General features: G+C 31.7%; 1 protein-coding gene across 1 annotated transcript; it reads right to left on the bottom strand.

Moving 5' to 3' along the window:
* Positions 1-2,713: 2,713 nt before the first annotated feature.
* Positions 2,714-6,193, bottom strand: LOC120069922 (putative disease resistance protein RGA1). Its single transcript, XM_039021760.1, has one exon. The coding sequence runs from the start codon at positions 6,003-6,005 to the stop codon at positions 3,357-3,359; it is 2,649 nt and encodes an 882-aa protein (XP_038877688.1). The 5' UTR covers positions 6,006-6,193; the 3' UTR covers positions 2,714-3,356.
* Between the last annotated feature and the right edge of the window lie 2,863 nt (positions 6,194-9,056).

Below are 9,056 nucleotides of genomic sequence, written 5' to 3'. Positions count from 1 at the left end.
CATTGGTTATTTAGCGTTAAAATGAAATTATGTATTGGGCGAAATAAACAAAATCCACACAAAAAGTTACGTGATTGCACAACCAAGAGCGTCATGCTCGCCCACACACCAAGCTAACCATGACTGCCTATAACCTCTTATTATGTGATCGGTGTAGTTCTCGTTGTTTTGATTTTATTTGGTATATTTGCAATTGTAGTTATTTTTAGAAATAATAACCGAAATGCTATAACATCATTTAAAAAAATTTTGTAAATTAATAACAAGTCTTATCGATGATAGACTATTACAAGTGATATGAATTTATCAGTGATAGACTATTTAAATTTGGCATATTTTTCAATTTTTTTTTAATTTTATGCTATATCTGCTAATACGTTATATCTAATGTCTAATATTTACAACTATCCCTATATTTTTATTTGGTGTATTAATCAATTGACACTTTTATTTAAGAAATATCCATACACACCAAAAAAAATACATATATCATGACTGAAAGGGAATCAGGATCGAATCCTAGCCATAGCGAAAGTGTTTTCTATGAGAGATCTCCTGCATCCCAATTTATTTTGCAATTAAACAAAATCATTATACAAAAATAATAAATAAACATGTAAACTAGCATGGCATTAGGAAAAAGGATATAACGATGCCTTTGTAGATTCCCTAATGTCACGAACAAGCCTCTTCAAGGTTCCAATGAACGGATCTCTAAACAGGTCTTGATCATGAAAACAACTCCTTTTAAGTGATCTTGAATACTTATCATGAGAGTAAACCTTGCTATTCTCTTAGGATTCCAATAGAGGATAATGGTATCCAACTATTGGGAAAGGGAGAGGAAAATAGGATTTTGAGGATAGTGAGACTCAGAGAAAATTCGCATTAATAACACTAGCGGTGTTGTGTATTAGTTGAGTTTCCCACTGGCAATGAGACATATGAGAATGTGTGTTTTGTAAAAGCGATAGGGACGGTTTTATATAGAGAAGGACCAAACCCCTTTTCCTAATATATTTTCCTTTTCTAATAGATTAATTAAATACATTTATTTAATTAATTAGCTGACTTAAGTTTAAATAAATGCTTAATTTAAATCAGATTAGTCCAATTAAATAACACTTATTTAATTTTAATTGCACAATTAATTAGTAACCATTATATAAATTAAATCCGATTTAATATATATATTTAATTATCATATACATCGCATGTATATGCACAACACATCTCTATTAATTAATTCTTTGTGAATTTAATATCATTTGAATTAATTAATTTGAATCTTATTCAAATATTACTTTCCAGTTTGATTATTAGATCATATTCATAATAATTATATTACTTAATCACATAATATTATAGTTTTTCAAATTAATTTGAACAATCTAAATTATCCCTTTAAGTATCTCTAGTGAGCTACAAGCGAGGGGCGCCTGCGTGGACCTACAGATCAGAAGCTCCAATGATATAAGATTTAAGTGGCTAACTCATTAACCAAATTAATAATATTTGTTAACTGTGGATACACTCCTAAAGACCCACAGTTTGCCACTCTTCTCATTACAGATGTATTTCTGCATCCATGGATATAGATCAAAGTGGAGTCCTTTCACGCAGTATTCATAACTCCAACTATCGTCAAATTTGTTCTACCCTTGGGTTACCTTAACCTCCTAAGTACTAGTGTTCCTCTAATGAACAACCTGTTTATGGTCTAATTAATAAGTAGAAACCCCTCTCAGGCCCAATGAGAGGTAGGGTCCTTTGTTCAGTCTTGCAGACATCACATAGCAGAACACTCACTTTACTTACCTCAGGAGGGAAGAAGTGAATATATCTTGTAATATTAATATTCCTAGCTCCCCACTGAGTCTTGTGCCCTAAAATGGTAGGCATATTGGGTTGACGACTGGCTAACCTCATCCATACAAATCAAAGGACAGACCCTTTGAATAGAAGTTTCAAAATATTTTAGGATTAGACTAGTTCGCCTAGATTCATCCTATGGAAATAATAGAAAACCTGACTAAGTCAACGGTGTTAATCTAATGGTTACTATTCTGCAATCTATCTTATGCATATATAATCATTGCATAGGAATACCCCCCACTCACATGTCACCTACACGAACATGTTGGATCATTATGTTTGTATCAAAGACAAAGTTAGTCGTACCCATAGTGTTACCAGGATAAGTACCCAGGCCTTTTTAAGGCAAACCCTTGGATGTTAGTTTATTCGATTATAGGGTTATTTAAAACAAATTAGACAATAATAAACAAACAGTAACATTTATTTTTTTAACAATCCATAATTTCTTTATTATATTGATTGTTAATTAATAACATTTACTACTCTACGAGTTTTAGGCATAAAACCCTACATATATAAGAACCGACCACGAAATAGTCACTTTTCTTTACTGTCACAACTGACTAATTCAATTCGATGACCTATGGTAACTCGATCTTCAGTCCTTAGCTAACTATTGAACTTCTGGTTTATCGGGATATTCCTTTTAATCTGCAATGTAAAGATATGTAGTGTTCTTATGAAGAGGAACTAGTGGAGATTCTGTGGCAGAAAAGAACAGTGTCTTAAGGAAGTAGAAAAATCCCTTTTCATACATTTTTTCATGTTCTTTCCAATCATGCCTATAAACCAAGTAAAATGTTAAACACTCTTGAATTTAAATGTTTTGGGTATTAAAGTCAAAGATATACAATTGAAAATTAACAACATTATTCTGATTCAACTATACAAAACATCATATAAAAATTAAATAATTCAACCATAAACTTGAAGGAGAACGGTATGAGGTAACAAGACTTGGATGAAAGAGACTATTGTAAATAAGAAAAACAAATAAGGATAATAACAAGAAGAGCTACCACATATTTTACGAACAACACACTTGGTTGGAGGGTGGGAAAGTTTAGCCCCCTCTTGCTTGCCTTCCCCAACTAGTAGCGTTGGACTTCCATTAACCACCAAAATCCTCTAATTAATTGGTTAGGCGTAGTATAGCCTCTCTAGATAGTAATTCCCGTAAGAATTTTCAACCATTCTGGCAAAGCTTCAATGACATCAAAATTTTGATATTCAAAACTTTCAAGTTAGTGAAGTGTTGAAGTTGTTCGAAAAGTTGGGTTGTCGCATTATCACTTAGCTTGAGCCATCATCGATCGACTTAAGTTCAATAAGCTGAGGTGATAATTATATGAAGAGAATAAACTCATAAATCTACATGCATCCATTAATCATCAATTCTTTCAAGTTACTAAGGTCACTTAATAAATCAGCCAATGATCGTCTGAATAAATCAATGTCAAAAAATGATATAAGTTGGGTCAATTTTGCACATTTAGCATCAAATTAGGACAACGTTCTATCACATACTCAATTGAATGGCAACCTTCGAACCCACTTGGCAATTTTGTCAATTTATCACATCCAAGGACACTAAGTTTTTTAAGAGATCCAAAGAGATTTGAAGTGGTAAATTCATCCCATTGCTCTAGCTTCTTCATCCCATCAATATAGAGTTCCTCCAACTGTGGAAAGGCAAAAGAATTTCTCTGTAGGTTGGGGTCAATACCATAGAACTCATTCCCTATACTTCTAACATTGTTCATCCAAGTAATCTCAAGTTTCTTTAAGTTGGCCAATTGTCCAAGCATTGGAAGCACTTCACATTTAGAACAATCAAACAAACGTATCTCAACTAAATTTTCAACAAAAATGTCATTAGGTAAGACTTCCCCTCCAAAGCCACTAATATTCAATGATTGAAGATTTTTGTGTGGTTGAAGTCCTTCCAACACTTGTACGAAATTGTGTTTGTCATATTCTACTCCATAAAATAAAGTCCATCGAAACAATAATCGACGCAATTTTTTTTTCTCCACCAATTTTGCAGCCATAGCTTCCTCTTTACTTTTCAACTTCTCAAGATTTGTAAGAATTAGTTCATCTTTGAGGTTTTTTAACGTCCCAAGCTCTTCAATTTTACATCCCTTCTCAAAACCAACTGCAAATCGAGATAATGTTTGGAGATGAATTAAGTTGCCCATATGTGAAGGCATTTGTTTCATACCGGGAACTACGTAAAATTCTAAATGTCTCAAATTAACCAATTTTCTCAAATTCTCTGGCAATTCACTTTCTATATATCCAAGCTTTAACGTTTGCAAATTATATAGTAGACAAAGAGATTCTCGAAGATTCTTGATTATGTAACATTTTGAAAGGTCAAGATATCTCAAATGTATCAACTTATCCAGTAAATATGGCAAATTATTAGCCCAAATCTTATCTTGTTTTAAAACACGCAAACGAAAAAAGTTGTCACAAACCTTGTATTGATTCTCTTCATCCCTGTAAACCAATGTGCGCAACTTTCCTGCACTTCTCCCACTCAAATTATTAGGATTTGATACCATATTTTGATTATTCGAAATTGCACAAGCAATATCATGCATTAGATCATGCATCTTAAAAGTAATAATTCTCTTATTCTCATCCCTTATAACATCTTGGAATAAGGAGCGGGACAATAAGAAGTTGAAGTACTCTTCTCCTATATCCTCCATTACCAAATTCTCTCTCTCTTGTTGGGATTGAATAAAACCTTGTGCTATCCACATTTGGATTAGTTCATCTTTCTTAAAGTCATAATCTTGAGGAAAGTTTGAACAATAGGCAAAACATTGCTTCAATACAAGAAGTGGTAGAGAATCCACACTTAATTTTAGTATGGACAAAACAAAATCTCTGTCTTCCTTTAAAATATTTTTTGCAATGCTTTCAACTTTTGTGATCCAACTCTCATAATCTCCTTTTTCAAAGTCAACCTCTTCAAATTTTACTGCCCCTCCTAAAACCTTGGCAACAAGTGGTACACCACCCATTTTTCTAACCAACAAATCTTTCACAATCTCTATCTTTGAATTCATTGACAGTTGATTTACATTTGCACTTTCTTTGAACAATACCCAACATTGATCATCAGATAATTCTTTTAGATGATGAACGGAAACAGTATTCACCATAGTTGCGACTTCTACACTCCTTGTGGTCACCATAACACAATTTCCAGATTTTCCATTAATCTGCTTCAAACAGCCACTCAACTCATCCCACAAGCCATTATCTTTATCCCAAACATCGTCAAGCACAAGAAAATATCTTTTGCCTTGCATCGCCTCTCGGAGCCTCTTAAGTAAGGCCTCTTTGGAGTTCAAGCCACTACAAGTATTGGTCGAGCCTTGAAAGATTGCTTCCAAAATTTTCATGACAATAAATGGTTTAGACACACAAACCCATATAGTTTTATCAAAATGACCTTTAATGGCATCATGATTGAAGACCATCTTGGCCAAAGTTGTTTTCCCAAGACCACCCATTCCAACAATGGATATCACCGACATCTCATGTTCATTGCTAGACTCAATCACCAATTTCAATATCTCTTGAAATTCAGCTTCCCTTCCTCTAACTTTAAAATCAAGAATCGAGGTTGTCTCTCGAATCTGCGCAAGAGTGACTTCTGTTTCCGTGGCGGATTCGTCACTAACTAGGCCTAAAGGACTTGCTTCACAGTAATGTTTGTATAAAGCTTGAGTAATATTCTTCATTTGCTTGGCCTTCTTGCGACGAAACAAGAAGGGATTTTTGGATAGTGAGATGGAATCACATACCTCCCTCAATTTTCCGGTTTGTTCCACAGCTCGTCGTAGATGTTCATAAACAAGCTCATCCAATAGATCATCAGCTTCATAAACAATATCTTGGAGATCTTCCACCCATAGCCTCACAGAAGCAATGTGTAATTTTTTTTTGTTAATGTCTGCTAAAATTGTTTCAGCTTTGAGTAACCAGTTTCTCAACTGGGACACTTCCTTCTCCAAGCCCCATGCCAAACCAATTTGCTCTGCTCCAAATTTCACAATCTTCTTCAAGACTTCCTGAACAGCAAAAGTCCATAGAAATTCAGCCATATTTCTCTCTACTTTTTGACCCCTCAATTTCAAATGATCTACGATGAAGAGGAAATTCAGAAGTTAAGAAGGTTTCAAAAAGAAAGGAAGCTACTTTAATTTGAGAAAGACCAAATTGCTTTCCATAGAAACTTGTGTTCACAAACAAGTCTTGTAAGAGAATTTTAGAATAACTTAGCATCAAAGGAAGTTGGCCAAAAATTTGAAGAAGAAAATTATGAGAGCAACATTTCAAAGACCGACAAAGACTTGTCCATATTAAAATTAAAGTGTAGATTCTTTACCATTTTCTTTCATTGAAGCAATGTTTTGCTTGCCGCTCAAATTTTCTTCAAACTCGTGAATTTGGAAAATATGAACTAATTAAAACGTGGATAGCAAAAAGTTTTATTCAACCCAAACAAGATAGAGAGAATTTGATAATGGATGATACAAAGAACAATACTTCAACTTTTTATCGTAGTCTCGCCCCATATTTCAATATGTAATTAAAGATGAGAATGGATGCATGATCAAATATATGATATTGTTTGTCAATTTAAAATCATCAAAAGATTATTTTTTAGATTTCTCAAGTTCTTTCTCAAAACATCCTTTGCATTTTAATTTGAGGAATAATAGACTTAAATAATACCTTGTTGAATGATCCGAAGCACTAAAGCATTATGCTTTTTAATTCTTCTTAAAGCTCTAAAGTTTTCAAAATATTTATTTTCCTTATTTCCATTTGTTGGGTTGAACCGTGAATACATGAACTATTTTTACACTAGGATCAAAACATCTAAATCGATACCTTCATTTCTTTACTAAGTTACATAAAAAAGTGAAAAATGAACAACAAATTACATTCATATACTTGTTTAAAATTAAAATCTCAAATTATAGAAAAGAAAAAAAATATTTAGAAAATGTTTAATTTTAGTATTTAATTTACTAGTTATATTCAAGTTTAAAAACTGTGCATGATATTCAATATAAGTCTAGGTTTAGTTATATACAGATTAAATATAGGGAAATGGTAATAGATAGCAAAAAAAACATACAAAATCGTTAAAAATATAGCAAAAAATTTAAATATGATTCTCAAATTTTTTATTTTTACAATTTTACCCTCATTTGTTTATTAGTATGTGTATCTGATATAATACTTTATACTTTATTTGCAATTGGTAGTATTTTTAAAAATTAATAATATAAACAAGTCTATCAGTGATAGACTTTTATGGTCGATAGACTCTTACCAGTGATATGGTCTATTACTAATAGGCTCCTACCAATAATATGGTCTATCAGTGATAGACTATTTAAATTTGACTATATTTGCAATTTTTTTCATATTATATTATATCTGTTAATATTTTGTGCCTAATGTCTATATTTACAATTGTACCATTTTATTTTGATCCCATCTTATTTTGGTCATATCTCTCTTCACACAATCTAGTGACCTTTAGTTTTCATATATATATATACTCTTTCTAAATATGGTTATAAATAGAACAAAGTGTTAAAGAACCTTGACTTTTAAATGGCCTCACAAAATTTATACTTAGATTGTTCATACTTTTCTAGTATTAAAGTCAATGATCATTTAATCTTCTTTATGAGTATGGTTGGAAAGGGTAAAACATAAAAACTACTAACAAAAATGAAGTTGTACGGAGGTATGATCAATTTTATGGTATTTGATATTCTGGTAATACAAGGGTAAGAAGATCAATTCACTACTCAAAACTAAAAATAACTGACATATTTTAAGAATGAGTCATTCGTATAGAATTTTTTGGAGTTTGAGTCATTTTTCTGCACACTCACACGTAGTTAAAAATTTTAATTGTTCCAATTTTGTCTTTAGTGTGAATTTGAGGAGTACAACGGAAATATGGATATCAATAAAGTATAATGTTAAAATATCCACTCAAGCAATTGTACGATATTTGTCCTGATTGTTTCAATCTATATAGCGATTTCAGTAACTTTATTAAATAAAATTTCCAGGAATTTGATTTATATATTTCAAGTACTTTAAATCCTTCTAGGATTCTCATATAAATATCATTATCAAGAGATTCATATAAATATGTTGTGACTACATCCATAAGATGTATGTCTAGATTTTCATACATAGTCAGACCAATTAAATATCTTAATACAATTCCATCTACCACTGGAGAATACATCCCCTCATAATCAATACCAAATCATTGTGAGAAACCATGTGCAACTAGTCTTGCTTTATATCTTGTGACCACATTATTTTCCTTTCTTTTTCTCACAAATGCCCATTTGCATCCCACAGTTTTGACACCTTATGGTGTTCGAACTATTGGTCCAAAAATCTAACGTTTTGAAAGTGAGTTTAATTCTGCCTTGATTGCTTTTTTTTTATGAAGCCAATATTTTCTATGTCGACATTCTTCAACAAATTTTGGTTCATAATCCTCATTTTTAGATTTAATATCAAGAGCAACATTATACACAAAAATATGAGTTTGGTTCCATTTTTTTCCTATCATGACATAGTTCATTGAAATCTCATTATTATCTTTAGGTATTTCATCTTTCTCACTAGTCATGTCAAATTTTTTTATGGGTATTTACATCTTCAACCAAGTTTTATTGACTAATAATTATTTTTCTTTTTCAAGGATTTTTATCTTTTGAACCCACTAGTCTACCACGCTTCTGGCATGTTTCAGATTCATTAGTGACAATTTGCTGTATTGGGATATCAATTTTCAATGGAACATTTGCAGCTGATATATGTGATTTAGTTACTTTCTTTGCATATATAAATGCATCTGCTAACTAATTTGCTATATTTTACAAATTAATTATCTTATGAACTTCAAGTTTATATTGATCTGTATAGGGATCTAAATGAGACAATATGATGCACTCTATGTAATTTATTTTTCCAACTTCTTCATTCAATCTAATGTTGGAAAATTTGTCTCATTAAAATGACAATAAAAAAATTATGTAGTAAATACATCACCCTTCAGGGGGTTCAAGATATTTGATCATTGATGGTGAATCATATCTAATATA

Source organism: Benincasa hispida, unplaced genomic scaffold (genome assembly GCF_009727055.1).
Source record: "Benincasa hispida cultivar B227 unplaced genomic scaffold, ASM972705v1 Contig684, whole genome shotgun sequence".
Lineage (NCBI taxonomy): Eukaryota > Viridiplantae > Streptophyta > Magnoliopsida > Cucurbitales > Cucurbitaceae > Benincasa > Benincasa hispida.
This window is presented reverse-complemented; position numbering and strand designations above follow the sequence as displayed.